General features: G+C 39.5%; 1 protein-coding gene across 6 annotated transcripts in view; it reads right to left on the bottom strand.

Annotated features, from left to right (window-relative positions):
* The window catches only part of JADE3 (jade family PHD finger 3), a 153,487-nt gene that overhangs the window by 66,216 nt on the left and 64,332 nt on the right, over nucleotides 1-22,939 (bottom strand). For 4 of the 6 annotated variants that reach the window (XM_032619543.1, XM_032619544.1, XM_032619542.1 and 1 more), the window contains 2 exons: nucleotides 5,693-5,749; nucleotides 4,842-4,921 (listed from right to left, as the gene is read on the bottom strand). In XM_032619543.1, coding sequence (XP_032475434.1) covers nucleotides 4,842-4,921; nucleotides 5,693-5,738 — 126 coding nt within the window. In that variant the 5' untranslated portion in view covers nucleotides 5,739-5,749. Of the gene's footprint in view, nucleotides 1-4,841; nucleotides 4,922-5,692; nucleotides 5,750-9,245; nucleotides 9,287-18,174; nucleotides 18,232-22,939 lie in introns of those variants that run through there. The other 2 variants (XM_032619545.1, XM_032619540.1) reach the window with 2 other exon arrangements.

The following is a 22,939-nucleotide window of genomic DNA, read 5'->3' as shown; positions in this document are numbered from 1 at the left end:
AAACAAAACAAAACAAAAACCCAGCCCAGGATGCAATAGGAAATCATTCATAATACTAAGAACCAGGAATAAGAGACCATCAACAGATACCAGCACTGAGATGACACAAATGTTGGAATTATCTGACAAGGATTTTAAAGCAGCCATCATAAAAATGCTTCAACAAGAAATTACAAACACTTTTGAAACAACAAAAAAAGAAAGTTTCAGCAAAGAAATAAGAAGATACAAAGAATAACCAAATGGAAAATTTGAAATGTAATAATATAATAACTGAAATAAACACATAGGATAGGCTCAATAGAATAATGGAATTAACAGAATAAAGAAACAGGGAAAAAGAGAAATTAATCTAACCAACAGAAAGAATATACACTGAAAAAACAGGAAGAGTCTGAAGGACTTGTGGGAAATAACAAAAGATCTAGCATTCATGCAGTTGAAGTCTCAAAAGAAGAAAAGAAAAAAAGGTGGAGCTGAAAAATAGCTGAAGAAATAATGGCTGAAAATTTCCCAAATTTGGCAAAAGATATAAACTTAGATTCAGGAAGCTGATCAAAGCCCAAACAGGATAAACCCAAAGAAATCCATGCCCAGGCATGGATTTCTAAAGTTTTCTTGGGAAAACTAAAGACAAAGAAAAATCTTGAAGGCAACTGGAAAAGAAATGACTGATTATCTATGGGAGAGCAACCATTTGAATGAGAGCAGATCTCTAATTAGAAACCATGGAGGCAGGAAGGAAGTAGCACATTTTTCAAGTGCCGAAAGAAAAGTTCTGTCAAACCAGAATTCTATATCAAGTGAAAATAACCTTCAGGTAAAACCAAGACATTCTCAAATGAAGGAAAACTAAGAGAACTTATCACCAGCAGACTCCCCCTAAAAGGATAGCTAAAGGGAGTTCTTCATATAGAAAGGAAATAAACAAAAGGAAAGTTGGAACATCAGGAATAAAGGAAGAACAAGAGAATAAAAATACAGGTAAATATAAGAGACTACCCTTTTCCTCTTGAGTTTTATAATAATATTTTATTGTTGAAGCAATATTCTAACATTGTCTAATGTAGTTCTCAATGTATGTAGAGAAAATATTTAAGACAACTATATGATAAAGGTGGGGGTGGGGTGGATAAACAAACCAAATGGTGGTAAGCTTCCTTTACTTCAAAGTGGTAAAATGTAGAGACCAGGAGACTGATGTCATGTTTGTTAAAGGCCCTCCGTTTTAAAGGTTGCTTCCCAAGAGCAACCACTAAAAATCTACACAAAGATATACCCTTAAAACCACCATAGAAAAATCAACATGGGGGAATTCGCTGGCAGTCCAGTGGTTAGGACTCTGCACTTTCACTGCTGAGGCCCCAGGTTCAATCCCTGGTTGGGGAACTAAGATCCTGTAAGCTGTGCAGTGCAGCCAAAAAAAAAAAAAAAAAAAGAAAGAAGAAGGAAACTCAACATGGAACTTAAAAAAATGTTCAAGTAATCCACAAGAAGACAGAAAATAAAAGAGGAACAAAAAACCCAGAGAAAACAAACAGAAGAACAGTAAAATGGCAGACTTAAACCAAACAGTAGTAAAAGTTACATTAAATATAAATGTTTTAAATATGCCAATTAAAAGACAGAGATTGAAAGAGTGGATTAAAAAATGACCCAACTATATATCATCTGCAAGAAACTCATTTCAAATAAAAATTATATGTATAAATGAAAAGTGAAAGGATGGAAAAAATATACCACATACCATGTAAACAGGAATCAAAAGAAAGCCAGAAATGATATTAATATTAGATAGTATAGACTTCAGAGCAAACAAAATTACCAAAGACAAAGAGGGACATTACATGATGATAAATTCACCAAGAAGATATAGCAATCTTAAATATGTATACACCTAACAACAGAGCTTCAAAATACACAAAGCAAATTTGATAGAACTGAGAGGAGAAATACCCAAATCCACAATTACAGTTGGAGACTGCTACAGCCCTAACTGAACAACTGATAAAACTACTAGGCAGAAAATAAGCTGGGATACAGAAGAACACCATCAACCAACAGGACCCAACAACAGTGGAATACACATTCTTTTCAAGTTCCCATGAAACATTCACCAAGATAAACCATATCTTGGGCCAGAAAACAAACCTTGACACATGTAAAAGAACTGAAACATACAGACTATGTTCTCTGACAAAAATGAACTCAAACTAGAAATCAATAACAGAAAGATAGCAATAAAAGTCTCCAAACGCTTGGAAACTAAACAACACACTTCTAAATAATCCATGGATCAATGAGGAAGTCTCAAGGAAAATAAAAATATTGAAATGGATGAAAATGAAAATAAACATACCCAAATTAATGTGGTGCAGCTAAAGTAGTATTTAAAGGGAAATTTATAGCACTAAAATTCTTATACTATAAAAAAGGAAAAATTTCAAATAGCCTAAGCATCTACCTCAAGAATCTAGAAAAAGTACAAAATAAAACTGAAGCAAGAAGGAAAAAATAATAAAAGTAAGAGCAGAAATCAATGGAAATTGAAAAGAGAAAAATAAGAGAGATGATTTCACTGATATATAGAATAATTTGAGCAATACAATATATTATGTAGTACTGGATTATAACCCAAAGTATAAAATAAATATATGTCAGTCCATACTGATATAAATAAGTTATTAAATAAAATTTTTAAATGAAGGAAGCATCCAAGGAGGTTCTTACAATTGCTTAATTTTGGGAAACAATCAGATTATCTAATAAAAAGCTCTTGGCACAGAAAATTACAATAAATGGTACCTATGAGAGGTAGGCGTTATAACGTCCATGTTATAATGACAAAACAAATGATTTCAGAGAGATGAAATAAACCAGCCAAGCAACACATGGAATCAATCTTTTCTAATGCCAAGGCTGGTTTTGTCCTACAATATCAGGTTCTCTCTTTTATAATAGAATGGGACATATAAATGAAAAAATTTGCTTCCAGTAGCCCAGGTCCCCTATCTCTTGCAACAAAACACTGATATTCTCACTGACTTGGAGGCAGCAGGCCTTAAGACTCAAAGCTCTTGAGTCACTTTATGTTCGAGGACTGGCTGTCCTAAATGGGAAAGTAGCAAGGTTTCTTTCTCACCATTCTGTAGTCAAAGCCTCCTCTGGATAGGTGGGAAATCTGTTCTGCTCCTGTTTATGTGCGTTTTATTCCCTAAGCTTTTCTGCATGACACAGACACATATAACTACACACTGATATTCTACTCTGCCCAGAAAGATCCCTGGCAAAAGGTGAAAATGAAAAGTGACCTCTGAGAAAGGGAGAAATGCTCTCTCTGGCTAACACCCTAAAGCAATGCCGCCCCCCCCACCACTTGCATGTGGGCAGGTGGAACCCGGACTTGTTTCTAATCAACAGAATATGTCAGACATGATGAGATGTCACTCCCTCGATTAGGTTATGTTATGTGGCAAATGTAATGGGATGCTATTCTCATGATTATGTTATATAAGACTCAGTCTTGGGCTTCCCTGGTGGCGCAGTGGTTGAGAGTCTGCCTGCCGATGCAGGGGACACAGGTTCGTGCCCCGGTCCGGGAGGATCCCACATGCTGCGGAGCGGCTGGGCCCGTGAGCCATGGCCACTGAGCCTGAGCATCCAGAGCCTGTGCTCCGCAATGGGAGAGGCCGCAACAGTAAGAGGCCTGCGTACCGCAAAAAAAAAAAAAAAAAAAAGACTCAGTCTTAGCAGACTGGAGTAAAAGACTCTCCCCTAGCTGGCTTTGAAAAAGTAAGCTGCTGTGTTTTGAGAGGATCTATTGGAGAAGGCCACATGGCAAAGAACTACAAGCAGCCTCTAGGAGTGGAGGGTGGTACTCTACCAAAAGTCAATGAAAAAACAGGGACCTCAGTCCTCCAGCTGGAAGGAGATGAATTCTGCCAACAATCTGAATGAGCTCGGAAGCAAATTCTTCCCTAGTCAAACTTCCAGATGAGAATACAGCCCAGCCAGCACACTGATTGCAGCCTTGAAAGACCTTGAACAGAGAGAACCCAGTCATGCTGTGCCCAGACTCCTGACCCACAGAAACTGAGATAATAAATGTGTGCTGCTTTAAGCCAATAATTTTGTTATATTGTATAATGCAGCAACAGTTAACTAATACATTCCCTTTTCCTTTGCAGCCAAGGAAGACTACTCATAGTAGAAGTGAAGATAGACAAGGTCAGTTTCTCATCATTTAATTATCACAGAGGAAAGTCTGTAGGGTTCATAAAACAATTACCAAATCCAGGTGCAACCCTGGCACTTTGCTGCCCTTGAGGCAGAAGACGACTAGCCTCACAAGGACTGGCCCATTTTTCCTGGCCTGGTGGTAGTGCTCTGAAGGCTGTGAGGACATACCAGAGCCCAGATCTCCAATCCAGTCCTTTCCTTCTCTATCCACAACTTCCTCATCTATCCTTTCCTGCACTGCCTCCCACCTGCCAACTTAGCTCTTTCCTATCATAGGCCAGATCTTTGGCTCTTTTGGTCCTTCCCAATTCTCCAAATCTGGCTCCCTTTGACTTCTTGGCTAGGAGAGGACTTATATTCTAAAGCCAGGCACTTAGGTGTCATCACCAAAATGAAAGCACAGTGAAGGTTACTGTTTTCCCCAAAGGAAAAAGGAAACGGAATCTTTCTTGAAAAGCAAAAAAGTTCATCAGAAAACAAGCCTATCCATTGGCATGTAGTTTACTCCTCACGTCTCCAAGATCTGGGTATTGTAGATATGTAGGCAGAAGGTAGCTATCTGTCTATTTTTTAAGTCTTAAGAATTTAATATCTGATCTCACCTCAGCAGGTTTCTTGTGTTCATTTGGAATTTTTGACTTGCTCCTATACATTGAGCCAGAAGTAAAGGAAGTGGAAGGACCTGCAAAAGATAATTAGAAAAACATACTGAGACTTATTACCTGCTATTGTAACTAAATGTCATCCAAAAGAATATGAAATATATGGTGGAGAAGAGCACAGTGACCTCATACCACTGAAGAAAACAGTTAAATTGCAACCAAAAAAGTTTCATAATGGAGTTTAATGACATTTATGGGTGACATCCCAGGGTGCAAAAGCTTCAACAGTGCTAACGCTGAGGAGATTCAATTTGGTGTAATCATATTTCATAATAACTTGGAATAACACAATTCATGTTCCATCTGGAGAAAAAGTATCTGCAAAAGTAACTGAAAAAACTAAAAATGTGGAGCAGGTAATCTGTGTAACCTTCAGCACTTCCCCAAATGCTACTGTTAATAAAGCTGTTGTCTTTTACAAATGATGACTCATCCAGTCAAACACCTAGTACCTGAGCTACAAATAGAACTGTAGGGCCTACAATTATGCTCTCATACTTTTCTTACTTTCTAGAAAAGGACTGTTAAATCATTGGTAGATGTGGCTTTGTTGCCTGGGTAAATAAAAAGTGAAAAACAAAATGCTATATGCCGCATAAAACCAATTTTCTCACCTAACTTATCTATGTCTAATGAAATTTAAATAAGAAAAATGGTACTCCAAGCTTTCCTTCCTAGAAACATTATTTTTTAACCATTAAAAGAAGCATGAAACAGCTTGTCCTCAAGTCAAAGAAATCCTCAAGGATTACAGATACAGAGGTTACCAGCTGTTGGCTGGTTCTACTCACTCTCGTCTGAACTGTCACTGCTGCTGAGAGTTCTATGACGTTTCATCCTGGAGCATCCTGGGAAAGAGAACAACACTGAATAAAATAGTCAACCCACACATACCCATCCCAGAGGGCAGTCAATACTGCTTAAGAAGCAGCAGCAGGCAAATCACACAAATCAAATAATTTCTGTTAAGAATATTCTCAAATGACCTAGAGTGATGGGAGAAGAGTACTACCAAATTCTCCAATACACAGTGTGTCAAAGACTGGTTGAGGCCACATATTAGCTTTAGGAGGAAATCCAAGCAGCAGAGAATGAATGGTATAGGATTGGCTGGAGCCTCAGATGTGGCCACATGACCACTGTCCACCCAAACAAAGGGGGGCAGCCACAGGGTCATCATCAGCCAGGGATCCCTAATAAGAGAGGAGCAAGAAAGGAAAAAGCCGTTGCAAAGGCAGAGCTGTCAAGGGCCAAGGTTAAAAAGGCATGAGACATGGCTGGCTGAAGAAAGAACAAGTGAGGCATGTCCCATCTTTAAAAGCACAAACCATTGCTCTTCTGCCTGCCCTTTCTCTCCCTTTCTCACTTTCTACCTGTTCCCATCCCACAAACAACTAGCCTAATTTAAAATTATATCTATCTATCGCAAGAAATGCTACAGAAAGCTCCTATATCGTGAAAAATAATGTTTTAAATTAAAACTTCCAATGGTTTAAGCATCCTTGTGTGTGTGTGTGTGTGTGTGTGTGTGTGTGTGAGAGAGAGAGAGAGAAAGAGAGAGAGAGACAGAGAGAGAGAGACAGAGACAGAGAGACAGAGACAGAGAGAGAGAAGGAGGGAGGGAGGGAGGGAGGGAGGGAGGGAGGGAAAGGGAAAGAGAGACCAGTGACAGATAAAAAAGAGGCACCACCTTTCTGGGAACACATCAGCACTAGAGAGAAGAAAAAAAGGAAAACATGGTAAGACACTTTAAGTCACAAAAGAAGTGCTGAAAATATAAACTAGAAAAGACAGTGATACAGTCAATAACTAACATTCTTTTATGCGCCACAGTATATAAAATGCTACTAGGGACAATCATGATCCAACAAGGAATAAAGGTCAGGGCTACTGCCTTCAAGAGACTCACAATCTACCAAGGAGATAGAAATCCAAGTACAAGGCCACTATGAGCAATGAGGAGTAACAGAAACAAAACTGTATGCTAAAAAGCTGGTAGAGCTCCATTTCTGGCATGACAATGTGAAGAGATTTGTGGATCCATTCCCCAGTGAAACTGGTGAAAATTACTTAAAAAATAAACAAAAAACACTCATTTAAAATCTCTGGAGGGCTTCCCTGGTGGCGCAGTGGTTAAGATCCGCCTGCCAACGCAGGGGACACGGGTTCGAGCCCTGGTCCAGGAAGATCCCACATGCCGCGGAGCAACTAAGCCCGTGCGCCACAACTGCTGAGCCTGTGCTCTAGAGCCTGCAAGCCACAACTACTGAAGCCTGTGTGCCTAGAGCCCGTGCTCCACAACAAGAGAAGCCATAGCAATGAGAAGCCCATGCACCGCAACAGAGTAGCCCCCACTTGCCTCAACTAAAGAAAGCCCGTGCAGCAACAAAGACCCAATGCAGCCAAAAATAAATAAATAAATAAGAAAAATAAAGTTCCCTTAAAAAAAATAGAATAAAATCTCTGGAAATGGTCCTAAGGGCATACAGAAAATGAAGAAGCACTCATTAAAGAAAATCTACAACTCAGTACATAAAGTAAGAGTCTATGGTATTTGGACCTAGACCCACTCCCTCCATTCCTGCTCCCAGCACAGATATCACACCAGACAAGTGCAGCCAAGAACACAGAGCTCCCTCTCCTCCAGCTCCCAGTTGTAAAGCTGGGAAGAGCAGGATGTGTGTTTCTCATCTGGTCCGCAGCGACTACTGGTTGATGAGGCTAGGTTCCAGACAACTATGGCTGAGAGATGGGGGTTCCCTTCTTCCAGGTGGCCCCCATTCCTGGTATGGAGGCTAAGTCCAGGGGTGTGATACCACCAAGAATACTGAGGCCCTAATTGCCCTGGGCCCAGCTCGTGGGTTCTACATTAGGAGAGGCAAACCTAGGAGACCTGGGGTCACCACTCAGAGGGAAACACATCATTGTCCCCACCCCCTGCAGTAGAGCTGTGGCTCAGAGATTTTGCCTATGGGGAGAAGTAGGCCATAGAATAGAGGGCTCTAAATCTTCCCCCAATGGAACTGACTTCATTTGCAACAGCGTGTGGAGAAGTCCAAGCCTACGGTATAGAATGCCGGAGAGAACCAAGGAAAGAAATAGCTGGGAGGAACCATCCTGGGGTCAGAAGAAATCTCTAATACTGATCTCAGGAACTATCCCTTCAAAGGAGCCCTAATCTGACTGGATCAGTTTGGGGAGCAACATATGCCCCAGGGCACTATTAAAAACAACGGCAATCAGTGGAGTTTAACAGTTGGACGTGGTCAGGGTAAAGAGTCAGAAAGAGCCCTGCCAAAACCACAGTCAATCCCAGGGTGACTGTGGGCATACCAAAGGCTGCATGCCTAAGAAGCAACATCAAGACTTCACACTTCAGGGCAAAGGGCGAGAGTAAATAGGTTTCAATAAAATAATGCAGCCAGTCACTAAAAAAATTCACAAGCAAATAACAATAAAGAACCCTGAGGGGCGGTGGGGCACCAGTACTGAGTTGCTAATGCTATATTATCTAAAATGCCCAGTTTCTAACAAAAAGTTACGAGACATGTAAAGAAACAGGAAAGTGTGACCTATACACCAGCAAAAAAGCAGGCAACAGAAACTGCCTGTAAGTGCAACTAGATGTCAGATTTAACAGGCAAAGACTTCAAATTAGCCATGTAAATATGTTCCTAGAACTAAAGAAAACCATGAACCAGGAAGAAAGATGAAGAAAAATGTACAAAGCCTGAGAGAAATGTGGGGTACCATTAAATGCACCAACATATATGTAATGGGAGTGCCACAAGGAGAGAGAGAAAAAAAGCAAAAAAACCCTTTTTTTTAGTGGCTGCAAACTTCCCAATTTAACTGAAAAACATTAATTTGCACATCCAGGAAGCTCAAAAAACTCCAAGTAGTTTATACTACTACTACTTCTACTACTACACTACTGTCTGCAAACAGCTGCACAAATAGACGGCATATCATGGTCAAATTGCTTTAAGCCAGACAAGGAGAAAATCTTGAAAGCGGCAAGGGAAAAATGACTCCTCACTTATAAGGGAACCCCAATAAGATTAACAGCTGACTTCTCATGAAAAACAATGGAAATCAGAAGGCAATGAGATAAGATATTCAAAGTGCTCTGTACTGATGTTGGCACATATCAGTGAATATATTAAGAATCATTAAACTGTACACTTTAACTGGGTGAACTGTATGGTACGTAAATTATAACTCAATAAATCTGTTATTTAAAAAAACGAATAGGATTAGCATAAGTATCAAAATTATTGGGCTTCCCTGGTGGCGCAGTGGTTGAGAGTCCACCTGCCGATGCAGGGGATGCGGGTTCGCGACCTGGTCCGGGAAGATCCCACATGCCGTGGAGCGGCTGGGCCCGTGAGCCATGGCCGCTGAGTCTGCGCGTCCAGAGCCTGTGCTCCGCAACGGGAGAGGCCACAACAGTGAGAGGCCCGCATACCGCAAAAAAAAAAAAGATTATTAATCAAATTCTATTTGTCCTACTATCAAAGTCAACTGAATATTTCTTTTCTTAAATTGTGATATAATTGACATATAACACTATGTTAGTTTCAGGTTTATAACATAATAATTCAGTATCTATATATTGCAAAATGAAGAATGTTTCTGTAAATAGGATGTTAACCTCCCGTCACATAAATTTTGGGGGCTGTGTTTGGTTCCCAGTGTAAAACTCAAGACATTCAAACACTCTTCTGAAATGCAAACAAAAACAAGTCACAAAACACTTCCCATCAAAAAGGAACATAATTTAAAGTCACAATGAATGTAGAAATTTAAAGATAAATGTAATATATTTTCTAATTATTCCCCATTGAATGCACAAATCTACCTAGAGTAGCACTTCATTTGTCTGATACCATTGGGATGTTCCATATATGTAAACTTTCCAGATAAATGGTGTGCCCAAACATTTAGAATCCTATTATCAATGGGAACTTTTCTGAAATATCCATTTATTAGTATTCTATTGTTGCAGCAATAAGTTACCACAAACTCAGTGGCTTAAAACTACACAAATTTATTATCTCTAATAGTAAGTTCAGTGGGTTAGAAGTCTAATACAGGTATTCCTAAGCTAAAATCAAGATGTTGGCAGGGCTGTGGTCCTTTCTGGAGGCTCTAGGAGAGAATCCATTTCCTTACCTTTTCCATCTTCTAGAGGCCATTCACATTCCTTGGATCCTGGCCAGCTTCCGCAGTCTTCAAAGCCAACAACACTGCATCTCTCTAACCCTGCTTCTATCCTTACACCTCATTCTCTGACCTTTCTCTTCTGCCTCCCTCTTCCACTTTTAATAACCCTTGTTATTACATCAGGCTCACCCAGATAATCCAGGATAATGTCCCTACTTTAAAGTCAGCTGATTAGCAACCCTAATTCTCCTTTGCCATGTAACCTACCATGTTCACAAGTTCCAGGGATTAGGTCATAGCCATCTTAGGGGGCCCATTATTCTGCCTACCACAACCTAATATATTTTGCAGTATTAAAATGAATATACTCCCACACGAATATGCCCAACAGATTTTTGACAGAGGTAGAAAAGTAATCAAATGGAGGAAGATGGTCTTTTTAACAAATGGTACTGGAACAATAGGAAAAAAAAAAAGAACTTCAACCTAAGTCTCATGCCTTATACAAAAGTTAACTTAAAATGGATCATGGACTTAAATGTAAAAGTAAAAAAACTTTAGAAACACAAAGGAGGAAATCTTCAGGACCTAGGGTTAAGCAAAGAGTTCTTCAATTTGACACCAAGAGCAAGATCTATCAAAGAAAAATTCACTTTCATCAAAATGAAAAACTTGCTCTGCAGAAGACTGTTAAGAAGATACAGAAACAAGCGACAGAATGGGACAAAATATTTACAAACCACATTTACAACAATGGACTTGTATCCAGAATATGTAAAGAATGCTCAAAACTCAACAGTAAGGAACAAATGATTCAATTTAAAACGCGCAAAAGATCTGAACAGACATTTCACCAAAAAGCATTACAAATGGAAAATAAGCACATGAAAAGAGGTTCAATATCATTAGCCATCAGGGAAATGAAAATTAAAATCACAATGGCTAAAATAAAAAACAGTGAAAATCCAAATGGTGATGATGTGAAGCAACTATATCATTCATACACTGCTGGTGGGAATGTAAATGGTACAGGTATTCTAGAAAACAATTTGGCTATTCCTTTAAAAATTAAACATGTAACTATCACAGGATCCAGCAATTGCACTCCTGGGCATTTACCCCAGAGAAATGGAAATACATGTTCACACAAAAACCTACACACAAATGTTTATAGCAGCTTTATTCATAATAGTCAAAAACTGGAGACAACCCAGATTTCTTTCAACAGGTGAATGGTTAAACAATCTGTGGTACATCTGGACCATGGAATACTACTCGGCAATAAAAAGGAACAAAGTACTGATACATGCTACAACGTGTAAAACAAATGTAAAACATGTAAAAAAAATCACTTAACAAAAACATTATGCTCAGTGAAAGAAGTCATAAACACCATATCACTTATCGTATGATTCCATTTATATGAAATGTCCAGAGTAGGAGCAGGCCTATGTATAGAGACAGGAAGTAGATTAGTGGTTACCTAGGGTTGGGAGTAAGAACACATACTGACTGCAAATGGGCACAAAGCTTCTTTTTGGGGTGACAGAAATGTTCTAAAATTGGGTAGTAGTGATGGTTGCAAAACTCTGTAAATATATTAAAACCCGCTGAATTGGGGCTTCCCTGGTGGCGCAGTGGTTGAGAGTCTGCCTGCCAACGCAGGGGACACGGGTTCGAGCCCTGGTCTGGGAGGATCCCACATGCCGCAGAGCGGCTGGGCCCGTGAGCCACAATTACTGAGCCTGCACGTCTGGAGCCTGTGCTCCGCAACAAGAGAGGCCACGATAGTGAGAGGCCCGTGCACCGTGATGAAGAGTGGCCTGCACTTGCCACAACTAGAGAAAGCCCTCGCACAGAAACGAAGACCCAACACAGCCATAAATAAATAAAATTAAAAAAAAAAAAAAAAAAAAAAAGTAACAGCATCTTAGGGGCATAAAAAAAAAAAAAAAACCCGCTGAATTGTCTACTTAAAATGGATGAATTTTATAGTATGTAAATTATATCTCAATAAAGCTAAAAACAACCTTTAAAAATATTGTGACATTTTACCAATGAGAAATTTTTAGGTAGAGTCAAGAATAACATCAATAGAAAAATTCTGTGTCTACTGAACATAACCTCCATATGGATAGCTTGTACTGGGATTGAAGGCAGCATATGCCACAGAAGAAATACTTTTATTCTCTAAAAACTGTCAGTGAAGAAAGCCAACTGAGTATGGTCCCTCTCTCTTCACTTTCTTGAAAGTTTCAGGAGACCTAAGACTTCTTGTAAGCTAGATACTCCTCTCATCTGAAGTTCTGGTCTTATGAACTCTGGCTAAAAGAGTGTCTCCATTTTCTATAATATTCTCTTATTTAGATGAGCTACCAAACCGTTCATGACTGAGGGAGGTGCCGATTTTTAAGAATCTGTAAAATCTGGTGCTTTTTTTTTTCCCCCACGCCACACGGGCTTGTGGGATCTTAGTTCCCCGACTGGGGATTGAACACGGGGCCCCAGCAGTGAAAGTACCGAGTCCTAACCACCGGACTGCCAGGGAATTCCCAAATCTGGTGGTTTTTAAACTATTACAGTAACAGTCATGTTTTACTGTAGATGGAAACAAAAAATCTTTTATTATCAATAAAGAGCCTAGGAAACAGATTAACACCAATAACACCAGTCCTGGAAACTGGGTTGCTTATACTTTTTAGAAAAGAAAACAAAGCAAGCAAATTTTTGGGTCTGGGCTATTAAAGTCCACTGATTTATTTCTGTGACAGCACTGCTGTTTTAATTACTACAGGAAAATGACAAAGAACAGTAAATATCAGCAGAATAATTCCATGATGGCAAATCTTTAGATCTGTCTTTATTACTTCTAATCACAACAACAGTCTTATAAACTGTTGTTTATATCAACATTTTACAGATGAAATTGGGGCTCAGAAGTGTTTAAATGACATGCTTGGAGCTACATGGCCACCAGAGGGCAGAGCTCAGGGCACTCCAAGTTGACCCTGAGACCTGAGGCAGGCTGGGGGGTTAACAGCAGGAATGCTGCCCCTTCTAAGCCCAAGACTCCTAAGCATAGCCTTGGAGGCCCACAGCGTTCCGGCTCCAATTTGTCAGGCCTCATCAGCTGCTTCCCCCCTGCCTCCTGCACATGCTATGCCTCATGTGATTCCATGAACATACCATTTTGTTTCATATTTGCCAGCCTTTGGACAGGGCTCTTCCCTCTGCCTACAGTCCCCTGATTGTTTACCCGGACCATCCCATTTTCCCCCAACCTGGTCCGATCCATTTGTTAGATCTCCTCAGTGAGGTTCCCCAGATACGCCTCTCTCACAATTATTTGCTCCTTTGCTTTCTATCCAAGTCTCTATACATGCTTCTGTCCATGTAAAATGCTCTTCATTTGCACTGTAAATATTCTTTACATGGTTAGCCCTGCCACAAGACCACAACCATCTTCAAAGCAGGAACTATGTTACATTCATCTCTTACTCCCAGGTCTCAGCACAGTGTCCTGCACAAAGTAAACATGCCCCACCCACATCCTCTTTACTAGCTAGCATACCCATCTCCCAGGTACTGCTTGTTGGCTGCTAATGGCTCACAGCTGTCCCTTTCCCCAAGGGCTGGAGTCCTGCCAGGGAGATTAGACTCTCCCTGTCTCCCTCCCAGGGGCAGCCAGTAGCTCTACACCACCCCAACCATGCCCCTAACCAAAACAGGCTAACGCTAGACTATATCCTTACTTTAGCTTCTTCCTCTTCCCTGCCTTCTTGTCCTTGCTCCCTTATAAGTTTCTCCTGAGAGCAGTCCCTCAACAAATCATGTACGTTCAAATACGGTCTCACGTTCTGCTTCCAGGCACCCCTAAAGACAACATGTGAAACTTCATTTGGTGGTACCCTTTAAAAAGTACTTTAGAATAAAATTTTTTGTTAAGCAAAACCAAAAATAAGTACAGTGCGATGTACCTCATTGCCTTACATTTGGATATATTATTCAGCTGTTTATTTTCTAGTCCTCTATTCAGTGTGCAGACTTTACAATGACATTATTTTCTTCCTTACCTCCCACAATGAGTATTCCTTTGTTTTGGCAGAAATGAAATGTGCACCAGCCCTTACCTTGCACCCTTGAGAACAGTAATTTGAAGGCGGTTTTCAGATCTTATTCCTACTATAATCTCAACCAAAATGATTAACAGCATTCTGATTAATCTTAACAGTGACTGTAAGCCAGGCAAAAGACAACTGTATAAAGTAAATGCCTTCCTCGGGTGAAACTCCCTCTTAAAGGAGCACTGTCTGGAAGTCAACCCAACTAGGATTATTTGGGACTGGAATCTAAGTCTGTGGTTTGGTGGCTACTTGACTCCCCATTAATGTTCCCACAGAAGAGCAGGCAGCAGGAAAAGTGATTAACTCAAACACAGCCCTTTCTTTCCTTCTATACACCCACCAGACATACTTCTGAAATGCATGGTCAGTTCAAGGAGCCACTATTCACTGCCATCTGTGGGGCCATGCAGCAACTTAAAAATAATCTAAGGCTCTACTTTATACATATACATACCCTTTGATCCAGGAATTCTACTTCCAACATTCATATTTGAAAAATAATCCAAAACACAGAAAATGATTTATGAACAAAATGTTCATTAAAACTCCCTAATAAAAAAACAATAGATGAAACCTAGCTATCAAACAAAAGAGGAATACTTAAAGTATATTAATATTATGGTATTTCACTCAATTATTTAAACATGGTACACAGGGAAACATTCATGTTAAAATGTTAAGTGGAGGGCTTCCCTGGTGGCGCAGTGGTTAAGAGTCTGCCTGCCAATGCAGGGGACACGGGTTCGAGCCCTGGTCTGGGAGGATCCCGCATGTTGCGGAGCAACTAGGCCCGTGAGCCACAATTACTGAGCCTGTGCTCTGCAACAAGAGAGGCCGCGATAGTGAGAGGCCCGCCACTGCGATGAAGAGTGCCCCCCGCTTGCCGCAACTAGAGAAAGCCCTAGCGCAGAAACGAAGACCCAACACAGCCATAAATAATAAAATAAATAAATAAAAATGTTAAGTGGAAAAACAGTACAAAAATTGGTCTTATAGCAAGATTGCACCTATGAAATAAAATATATAGAAAATAATGAAGGCCATAAACCAATTTACTAACATTAGTTGCATCAATAACACTGAAGTTTTCTGAGTGACAAAAACATTCTAATTTTTTCCATTCTCCACATTTTTACAGTACACACATAGGACATTTATAATTAGAAAAAAACTTCTAAGTTTTCAAGGTATTTGTTCCACACACCACTCACAAACGATGCAGCTGACCTGAAAAAACTGAAACTATGAAAAGTAGTTGTCACTGTCGTTCAAGATGGACATCAACCAGAGCTGGAAAAAACCCAGAAAAGCACAATACAATCAACTGGATAGAGGAGCCTCCATATTTATAAAGTTAGTCCCAAAAGCACAAAACCCTACAGTTTGGAAAAGACAAATATCTAAAGCAGTGGTTCCCAGCTGAAGGCAATTTTGTTCCCCAGGGACAATGTGGCAATATCTGGAGACATTTTTGGTTATCGCAACTGGGAAGGGGCAGCGTTACTGGCATCTTGGGGGTAGAGACCAGGGAGGCTGCTAAACATCCTGCAATGCATAGATTTATCTGGCCCAAAATGTCAATACTGCCAAGGTTGAGAAATCTTGCTCTAAAAGAATGAAGCAGAAATCGATAAGAATCAAGACGAGTGTGGAAATTGTTGACTTTATTCACCCAATCACAGAGTTAAAGTAACAAAGGGGCAATCCCTGTAACCTAAAGGCAATTTTATCAGAAAGAAAGCAGGACTTTGAGCAATGTTTAGGGAACTTAGAGAACTCATCAGCTCAAGAAGTGGAACAGAATGAAAATGTAAACAGGTTCAAGAAGGACTGAGATAAAATCAGGGAGGATAAATCCATGATGGTATTTGGAAGTAATCCTTAAGTAAAGAAGCATCTAAAAGTCCAGCTCCCTTAGACTTTCAGGAAAATACCCTTCAGGGCCATTAACAGAGACAGACGTTTGAGTTAGGCCACTGGTCAGACCAGAGCAGCACACTTCTTTTATTCTTAAGGATCAATTCCTGCTCATGTGGGCAAAGAAACTCCCAAACTATTCCTTAAACAGAAATCATAAATACTACAGATGTGTTTCTTGAGCTGATTACCTCTGCTCTGGGGTAAACAATACTAACCCTCTCCACACTGAGACCATTTGAGTCCACTGCCTATGCTTTAATTCAGAATTCACCCCTCTCTACAAAACAATTCAATCTATCACTGTTTCAGTGTTGTGGAAACAAAACTTCCCTTCAAGCCTGTTAACCTCAAATATCTTTTATCTTTACCACATTTCAGTACTCCAGTAACTAAAACCATAAATATTTAATTGAGTAAACAAAAAATAATCAGAAGGAAAAGAACATATCCTACATATTTTACTGCTTTTCCTTACCCCCCACAAATCTTTGTCTTTAAAAAAGAAGAGATACCAGAAATTGGAGTCGGTGAACTTTTCTGTACTTTTTAAAAGAAGACTGCCTTCATCTCAGTCATTTTAAAGCTTGTTTTTAAAACTTAAGACACATCGTGTGACTCATGAGTCCCCCATGACCAGATGAGAAGTCTGGAGGTCAACTCTTTCCCAAAGCCCTCAAAAAGCATTAAAGAAAAAAGAAGAAAATACCAATTTACCTAGGTAGGTTCCTGCCACTCAGTCAAGTATTTCTATGTCAACCACAGTTATCCCTGTTGCCAGGAAACAGGCTTACCCTCTGTAATGTTAACAAATTATTTAGGAATTTCAAACCTCCTGAGCAGAAATCATCTTGCATGGGAAGGCCACATTGGGAAGGGAGTTTAAAACAGGGTTCAGCAAACTTTTTCTGTAAAGGACCAGATAGCAAACATGTTTGGCTTTGTGGGCCATATGGTCTCTGTGGCAATTACTCAAATCTGTTATTGTAGCATGAAAGCAGCCACAGACAGTACATAAACAAATGATCATGGCTATGTCCCCATAAAACTTTATTATACTAAAATTCAAATTTCACATTTTCACATGTCATGAAATATTATTCTTCATTTTTCAACCACTTAAAAATGTTAAAAACCATTCTTAGCTCACAGGCCATACAAAAACAGGTGGTAGGCTAGATTTGGCTCACAGGCCATAGCTTGTCACCCTCTGGTCTAAACTACAAGACACCTTTCTTTTAATGAAAGAAAGAATACTGAAAATTGGAAGCATACAACTGAATTATCACTTTCCTAACACCGCTCCATCCTTCCCAATCTCTCAGCCCACTGTTTGGCTAATAAAGACCTCACTGGAAGGTTTCAGCTTGGGTGGCCTATTCTGTGACATTATCTTGACAAATTTTAATGGTCCTAGACCCTTTCTAAATTAAAATTTGTTTTATGCCTTTTAAGCAAAAAGGCCCCAGTTCTAATAATTTTTTAAAAATTAGCAGTACGTTCCCTTTCTTTGTTTCTTTTTTGACTGCGCCGCGTGGCTTGTGGGATCTTAGTTCCCTGATCAGGGATTGAGCCTGGGCCATGGCAGTGAAATCGTCAAGTCCTAACCACTGGACCTCCAGGGAATTCCCTACATTTTCTTTTTGATTTATATACATATGTTCAATAATTTCAACTACCCAGATAAATAAGCAGGCTTGGCATCTTAAGAATAGAGATATATGTACAAAGCATAAATCCTCTTAAGATAAAATACCATTTGCAAATAAGACCTCTTAAGAATAAAGTAAATCAACAAGAATAGCTTTTACTATGAAATACATAATTTTTTCTCCAGATAGAAACTCAATTTTTTAAAAATAATGATTTCCATTATGTCTTATCTCTTGCTGTGAGTTGCTTCCACATTGAAATTTAGGCACATGTACCCCTAATACATTTACAATAACATCTACCTTATTTAAAGTGATCATCAGAATTTATTAGGAGAAAAATATCTTTATCCCAGGTTTTAGAAACAATAACAGGTCTCACATGTAAGGTCAAACAAACAACCCCAAACTTACTGAGCAAGTGCAAATCCACCGTACATCAACTGTTAATAGTGTGTTAATAAAGGGCAGGCACTGCACTGGCCACCAGAACGGAAAAACCAAGTCCTTCGGCTCCCTCAAAGCCAGGGTCACAAGACCAGGTGCACTAGACACACTGTTACTATGGCTTGGGTGATCACAGCCTAAAGCTGGTGACCAATGATGTGTGACAAACCAATCAGAGGGGGTTTTGGGGGTTAATCCCAAATCAATCAAGGTGGTGTGGGTGTGAAGTGGAGGGGGGTTGCAGTTGGGAACAGTTCACCTCTGGTCAGGGCTATACTGATGGCAAAAGGGCAGTCAGGCAGGGAAGTTAACGTACAAGGGAAAGGATCAGCACTGACTGTGAGGGCAACAAGAAGTGAGAGAAAATGAAACGACTACAAATTTTCCTCAGGAGAAATGAAAGGGGAGGGCCATAGATGCCAACACCGGTTAAACCCTGAGAAAATTATCTGGCCTCCACAGCAGAGGTTCTCCATTCCCATTAAACATTGGTATCACCTGGAGAGATTGTAAAATCCCAATGCCCAAACTGCACCCATTACTAATTAAGTCAGAATCTCTCTTTTCAAAGAACCATCTTTTTTGGATTCATTGTTTTTCTCTACTGTTTTTGTTTTCAATTACATTAACTTCTCTCTTCTTTATTATTTCCTTCCTCCAGCTTGCTCTGTGTTTATTTTGCTCTTCTTTTTTCTATTTTCTCAAGGTGGAAGCTTAGATTATTCATTTGCGACCTTTCATCTATTCCTCATATAAGCATTTAGTGCTATAAATTTCCACTCAGCACTGATTTAGCTACAACCTACAAGTTTTGATATGCTGTATTTTCATTTTCATTAAGGTCAGTGTATTTTTTTATTTCCCTGAGACTTCCTCCTTGACCCATGGATTAATGAGAAGTGTGTTGTTTAATTTCCAAGTGTTTGAAGACTTTCCTGTAGTCTGTTTTTCATTTCTAGTTTGATTCCATTATGGTCAGAGAATATACTCTGTATGATTTTAATTCTTTTATATTTGTTGGGGTTTGTTTTATGACCTGGGATATAGTCTACCTTGGTGAATGTTACATGTGCACTTGAAAAGTAAGTATATAATGCTATTGAAGTTCCCACTGATAACTGTGGATTTATGTCTATTTCTCAATTATGTTCAGTTTTGCCTCATGTACTTTGAAGCTCTGTTGTTTGGTGCATACACATTTAAGATTGCCCTGTCTTCTGGGTGGATTGACCCTTTGAATCATTATGTAGTGCTCCTCTTTGTCCTTTGTAATTTTCTTTGCTCTGATGTCTAATTTATCTGATATTAGTATAGCCACCCCAGCTTTCTTTTGATTGGCATTTGCATGGTATGTCTTTTTCCATCTATTTACATTTAAACTACCTATACTGTTGCATTTAACTGGAATATGGTGAAATGTGTCTACTCCATCTTGTTTGGAACAGGAAATTTGCTCTCTATATTATTTTTGCAACTCCTCTCTAAATTTAGACACACTATCTCAAAATCTTTTATTTCAAAATAAAAACTTTAACTGTTAAAAAGTAAGTATATGATTAAAAGGGCATTGTTATTCATGTTCTTAACATGTTCGGAAAGTATTAAATTGTGAAAGGAAAAGAATCAACTTGTGGACTTGTGAGATTTTCACTTACTGCACTCTCCCAGAGCAAGGAAACAAACAGGCTAAGAAACAGGTAAAACTTACAGGCCTGGGACTAACTGGGAGGCTGCTCCCCTATCCACCGGCCATAAGAAGGAAAGTCAGTTGGTAACAAGGATGCAACTATTTTTCCTTAAAAGATAAATATTCACCACACCTGGTGCTTATTCTTGGGGGCGGGGGAGCTGTTTTTTCCAGTACTTGCATTTTTTAGTTTCCCTGTATGGATTTGTTTTACTACTTATTAGCATTTTCAAAAGGTTAACAGAGAGAATTTAAAATGTATAACTTGAAAGGGAATACAAGTCTAACTAATTAGTTATACCACTTGTTAGTTCTGTAACAGAAATGAGTGAGAAAGTTGGAAAGTACTGACTAAAATGTGGCTTTCTGAGAATTAGTTGAGTTCAGTAATTTATGCTGTTCATGCTTCAGTACCCCAGGAAGCCAGATTTGGATACAGATAAGTAGTCATTTGAGACAAACAGCAAAGTTTACCCCTGAATTGTTTTAAATGCTACCCAAAAGGACCACTAAAAGATCTAAGATGAGGACTAGAGAGCAGAGATGGAAACTAATTATCTCCTCTTGGCCCTAAAAAACCAAACTTCTATGTAAACTAAAAGCATCCATATAGGAATATGAATCACAGAGAAAAGGAAACAGATTTTTCTTCTCTATCCATTTCTCCTATAATCTCAGTGCTATTTTAATTATTCCAAGTAACAGTGTTTTACAAAAATGATGGACAGATAAAAAAAAACTCTCAAAAATTTGAAATAAAGGCTCTGTTGTTGTGTGTGGAAAGTGACTACCTTGTCAAAAATACCTGTGGACCCAGACCATGGTTGACTGTCATAGTGATGAAACGTTCCTGGACACCGAGACTCAATATTTTCTTATCTAAGAATCTGCAGTTTAATTTCATCCTTCAAGATCAAAGGCACATAAGTTAACTTGGCCCATTGATTTGATCAATCTATGGAGAGCTGCCAGGCAACACAAGTCCACAGAATAACTCATTAGTTTATAATGCTTAAATCAACTTTGGGCAAAGTGTTGAGAATTGAACAGAGCCTAAAACACCCAAAGACGCTCACCAACATATCTTTCTACACAGCTGACTAGAAAACATCTAATCTCTATTCGACCACTCCAGCGACAGGGAGCAACTATCTAACAAGGCAATCCATTCTAATTTTTAGACAGCTCTAAACAAAGAATAACTTTCTATGAATAGAAAAAAATCTGCCTTCATACTAAATTTTTACCTGTTAACAGATTTTTTTTACCTGTTAATTTTTACCTTTTAATTTTTACCTGTTACCTCCCTACCTTTATTCCCAAATTATCTCTTGACCTTACATAATTTTTCTCTATTTAATACCTAATTTCTTTCTTTCTCTTCTCTTGCAAACTCCTCAAAATGTAGTCTATGGTCTGTCCTCCCTTCCTTGCTCTCAGTCACTCCTCAATTACCTTCTACAGAGTTCTTGAAAAAGTCATCAGTCTGTGCACATTTCCCAACCCTCGTCTCTAAGTACCTGTATGCTGCATTTGACATACTGATCACTCAGTCCCTCCCTCCCACTATCCCTCTTGAAACAGCTGCCTTGGTTTCCAAGGGCTTTTTCCAGGTTCCCTGTATTGCTCCCTAATATCCTTTTCTTCCTCTAACCATCTTGTGATGGTGTTTCCCCAAAGTGCCCTACTACACTAAACCCATGCTATGGCTCCCAGAATAGAAAGAAAGAGGGATGGGGGAGGGAGGAAGGAAAGGAAAAGATAAAAAAGAAAAAAAATCTAACACCCCCCTACCCACGCCCCTCCCCCCCACCCCACCCCCGCCAACCAAACACATCAACCTGAAAGGTGGTCAACACTAAGGCCACTACCTTCTTTTCTCCACTGGTTCTTCCTCCCTTCTAGTGGTCTCAGTTGGCACCCTCTATGTAGTTACAAAATTTGAAAAATTCTCTTAACTATTTCCTTTCTCTCATCCTGGAACATCCTCATCAAACCCTGCCAAGTTAACGTCTGAAATAGTCTTCTAAATCAATAGTCCCATCCCATTTTAGCCTTCATTTTCCTAGGTTGGGACTTAACCATCTCCTGAAACTGAGACTGCAACAGCAGCTTCCTAACTGGTCTTGGGGCTCCTGATCTTGTTGCCCTCAAGTTCACCCTCCACCCAAATGCCAGAAACTTACCTGAAACACAAATTCGACCATGCCCCTTCATTGTTGGGACTTCAATGGCTTCCCTTTGCTCCTAGATCTTTATTAAGGTCCTCATCAAGGCCAACCTCCACAGTCAAGCTACACCTACTTCTGCAGCTTTATTCCTAAACACACTATGCTCCAGTTTTATGCTCTAACGATGGTGAACCTCTGTAGTTCCCACACCCATGTTGCATGCTTTATATAATCATACTATCCCTTCTGCCTGGAAGGTGCTCTTCTAACTTCCTCACTTTGCAAACACATAAACTCATCCTTATAAGGCTTAGCAAACATGTCACCTCTTCTAAAAAGCCTCTCTTGTCTGACTCACCCCCTTGACGATCTCAACAGCAGTATGCTCTGAATGGGCTGTGTACAGCACCATCACTAACATAAACGATTTTGTAATCACTGATATATATTTAAAAATCTCCAACTAGAATATGAGTTCCTACCAGGTATGGCTAGATTTTTTAAAAACTTACAATGCAAGTTATTCTTGCTTTAGCTCTTTGAAAATAAACTTTAAAGTTACTCTAAAATGATTCTCATTGGGAGTAAATTTATTTGCTGGGTGCTAATTTGGACAACTGTTCTCACTTTGAAATTTTACTTTGTAAGCTAACCTTGGAGGAAGTTCATTTCCCTCCTTCTTCATTCACCCTCTCCATTGAGAGCTGCTTCCTCCCAGCATTTTCAATCCCATCCTACCAATAGGGATAAAAGTACAGATTTAGACAGTAAGCCAATAATACATTTGCATCTGGCCCCGAGTCTCTCTCTGCTCTCCTGCCTGCCACTACAAATATAAGTAACATCTTTTTCCGTCTCTGTTCATGAGCAATCC

The sequence above is a fragment of the Phocoena sinus genome, chromosome X, assembly GCF_008692025.1.
Source record: "Phocoena sinus isolate mPhoSin1 chromosome X, mPhoSin1.pri, whole genome shotgun sequence".
In the NCBI taxonomy this organism is placed as follows: domain Eukaryota; kingdom Metazoa; phylum Chordata; class Mammalia; order Artiodactyla; family Phocoenidae; genus Phocoena; species Phocoena sinus.
This window is presented reverse-complemented; position numbering and strand designations above follow the sequence as displayed.